Source organism: Mandrillus leucophaeus, unplaced genomic scaffold, assembly GCF_000951045.1.
Source record: "Mandrillus leucophaeus isolate KB7577 unplaced genomic scaffold, Mleu.le_1.0 Scaffold1250, whole genome shotgun sequence".
Lineage (NCBI taxonomy): Eukaryota > Metazoa > Chordata > Mammalia > Primates > Cercopithecidae > Mandrillus > Mandrillus leucophaeus.
Window position 1 is genome coordinate 120,336 of NW_012100877.1, and position 3,678 is coordinate 124,013.

The 3,678-nt window shown below is 47.2% G+C and overlaps 1 protein-coding gene across 1 annotated transcript in view; it reads left to right on the forward strand.

The window, feature by feature from the left end:
• The window catches only part of LOC105533475, a 21,619-nt gene that overhangs the window by 16,727 nt on the left and 1,214 nt on the right, over positions 1-3,678 (forward strand). The window contains exons 7-9 of the mRNA XM_011971940.1: positions 2,451-2,629; positions 3,087-3,108; positions 3,385-3,426. Coding sequence (XP_011827330.1) covers positions 2,451-2,629; positions 3,087-3,108; positions 3,385-3,426 — 243 coding nt within the window. The remainder of the gene's footprint in view (positions 1-2,450; positions 2,630-3,086; positions 3,109-3,384; positions 3,427-3,678) is intronic.

Consider the following 3,678-nt stretch of genomic DNA (forward strand, 5'->3'; position numbering starts at 1 on the left):
GGATTCAGTATTTTGCACTTGCCAAGCTCCGTGGACCTGAGAGATCCACCATCCAGAAGCTGATATCTTTTCCAGTGTGTATCCTACCCTTGTTTGGGGGGCCTTGAAGTTGACCACGCTTTCTGATCTTGTTTTCAGTATTCACTGAGAGAAACAGAGCCTTGTGCAAACAATCCACAACACGACGTACCCCACATGAAGTCTTGTTTCTGTATTGCAGGTGATGCAGGTGGTCCCTCTGAGGTGTGACTCTAGTAAGTATTCTGGAATTACTTGCAAAGAAAACAATCTGGATGCAAAGAAAGGTGTGGCATCCTTGCAGGTTTCAATGTGAAGAGCCACCCTGAGCCTGGGATTGGGATAGGAATAAGCAGAGTGGAAGTGTTTTTAAAAAACCCAAGTTCCCCAGGGAAAAAGTTATCGCCAATTTTTGAGGAAGCAGCTGTGCTGCCTTTTGGGTGGTACTGAGTTGGGTGCTTGACGATTGGTGGTGTCTTGTGTGAGGCTGCATCATGTGGGGGGTGTGTGGCTGTGTGTGTTCTCAGGAGAGATTTCCCATTTATACAACTCAATCACCAGTGTCCACTTCCAACAATAAAATCCATCCCCCTCTACTCTCTCTGTACAGTGACTCCTCCACCCTCACCAGAGCCATCCCTGGGTCTGGCTTCTTATCCCCACTGCTCAGGTGGAGAACCTGAAGGGCCAAGGGAGTGGCCCCAGCTCCCGAGTTCGTGAATGAGAAGGTGAAAACACGAACCCAGGAGAGGGGGCCAGTGCTGACGCTGACATGCACTTAGTCATGGGGTGTTCGCCACCATGCAGGGAATCCAGCATTCGTGTATAAACCCTAAAGCACAGAGCCTAAGAGGTCCCAGACCCTGCCCATCACCATAAAGTGGCCTCTGTGGTCACACGACCCAGGGCACGTCTCCCCACCGACCAGCGTAGTTATCAGTGTGTCACAAGCACAAAGATCCCCGGGGGTTTGGGTCAGCTCACAGAGCCTGTGTTTTTTGTTTTTTGTTTTTGTTTTTTTAACTTTCATTTAAAGTTCGGGGTACATGTGCAGGGAGTGCAGGTTTGCCACATACATAAACGTGTGTTGAGAGTTTGTTGTACACATTTCATCACCCATATGTTAAGCCTAATATCAGCTATTTGTCCTGATCCTCCCGCTCCTCCCACCTCCCACCCTCCAGTAGGCCCCACACTCACAGATTCTAAGAGAAGCGGGGGACCACGCAGGCCAGTGCGGCCCACTTCAGTTGTGAAGTTAATTTGCTCAGCAACTGGCCAAAGCCTATAAGGATGGGTGATGTATTTTAGTAGATTTAGTAATATTATCTTCCCAAGCCCTAAAATGCTCAAATCCTGCCAGCTGAAAATGGTGAGGAGGGACAGATGGGAACTCTGTACAGTAGTTATTAGCCTGGCTTCCGTCCCCTCGTGGCAACTCTCTTGTGCATGTAGGTTAAAGACCCTCAGCCTCAAGCCAAGCCGCCTCCCTGAGGAGCCATCTCACTATTGACTGGCTAGTGCAGTGTATGGCCATCAGCCCAACAGAAACAAAACGTGGCTAAAACAAGTGTAAATCTCATACAACAGGCAAATGCAGAAGCAGCATGTCTTGCAAGTTGTAAAGAAGACAGTCGCAGTGTTGCTGGACTTCACTGTGGGTAGACGACATGAGGGAACTCTGTCACTGAATCACGGCAGAGTTCAAGGCCACTTGTAGACTATTTCATCTTACAGAAGGTGGCCTTTGGCTCCTAAGCAAAGACCTCTGTTTCTCATTTCTTCCCTGTTTCATCCTCTTGGTCATCCTTCTTCCGCAAGGGAAAATAGCCCAAGCAAAAGGCAGTTTCAGTATTAATCCGACCGAGGTTTTGTGCAGTTTATCATCATCCAGGTAATCAGGTGCAACCCGGTCTGCCTACCAGCCCCCCTGCCCCTGCTCTGTGTTTTCATTTAATAAACATTTTGGTCTACTTACTATGTGTTAGATTTTCTGGAGACCACAGAGTAAATAAGATAGAATCTTTATGTTGACAGCTAAGTTAGATTTAACATAACTGACAAAAATTAAGATTTCTGATTTCTTGTAAAAATATTTTGTATGTGTGAATGCATGCTGAATGTAAAGTGGTTAACAAATCACACTTGCACTCATGGAGGGCTTTTCAGGAATTTGTCAATTTGTATTTTTTTGTATTTCCCCACTTCACTGGATAAAGCATATCTGAACCTGGAAGCTGATTCCCACTGCAGAAAGCGTTCTGAGTCACGTCTCTTAGCTTCACTAGCGCAGATCCACCCGGGAGGATGGCCCAGCATCAGCTCGGCCCATGCTGTGATCAGCCACCTCCATGCACCACACCAAGCAAGCTCCCTGGGTGATTCACAGTCTCCACCACCAGGGCACTGACCTTTACTTTCTGTTCTCCTAGCTCCCTATGGGGACCCTGTACAGGCCATTGCTAACGAGGACGCTGTGCGTGACATCGCTAATGACACTGTACGAAACATCTGTAATGAGGATGCCCTATGTGAGATCACTAATGAGGCCGCTGTACACGATACTAATCAGCATGCTGTACAAGACATCTGTAAAAAAGACGCTGCCAAGGTAAGACACTTCTATCTTGAACAGAAATGATACTTTCCTGGTTCTTTCCAATCAGATGTAGACATGAACATCTGCCAATGTGCATTATTTATGACATCTGCAATGCCCTTGGTGTGGTGCTATTGATTGGCAGCCTCTCACCAACCCATGCCGGGCACACGGGGGCGTGGTAGATGGCGGCATCCACGATCCACCGCAATGCAGAGGTGTTTCCCTCCACAGCAGTTTCCCCCGTGGATTAAGAGTTGTGAAACTGTCAATCTAAATACACTTTAAAGATAAATTCTGTTGGAAAAGATCTTGTCTTTTCCACAGGTGTCCTCCGTGCTAGTTTGGGGGGAGTTCAACCTTTGACTCAATCACTATATCCCTTCTAATTTTTCAAGTTTTTGAGAGAATATCAGATCTATGTGACATGCATGGCATCATTTCACCCTCCTGTTTTCTATAATTGCAGGAGCCATTTATACTGGAAAACGGTACGTACCCTGAAATAACTCACTTCCTGAGGGAAAAACGCTGTCTGTAGGGTATAGAAACCTGATTCTGGGCTCCTTTTGGGAAGGAGGATTTGGGATCTGGTGAGAGCAGATGATTTTGCAAGTATAAAACAATGTCTAGAGAGGCTGGAGGGATGTCTGTGAACCAGAGGAAACACCAGGGGATCCTGTGTGAAGCACCGGGGCTTCAGCTGGGGTGCGAGGAGTGGGTGGGCCTCTCTCTAATGACTTAGCCTGGTGTTTGTGTTTCTAAAGATTTGATTGTGGAGAGCGTATCTGACGACGAGGATTTTGCAGGTAGGTAACTACTTTCCAGGTAAGATCCAATGGGAGAGAGTTCCCAGGGCCTTCGGGGTATCCATGTTGCTTGGGAGGTTGAGGGAGGGGGCATGAAATCAAAAAGAAAAAGGAAATATGTGTCAAATTGGATTTGGTGTTTTCCAGGTTTCTTGCCATAATGTAAGAACTGTCTCTGTGGGCTGGGAGGGTGCTGTGTGATTTGAAGGTGATCTTTCCCAGAACACCTGGCCTTTTCTGCCTCTGCCTCTG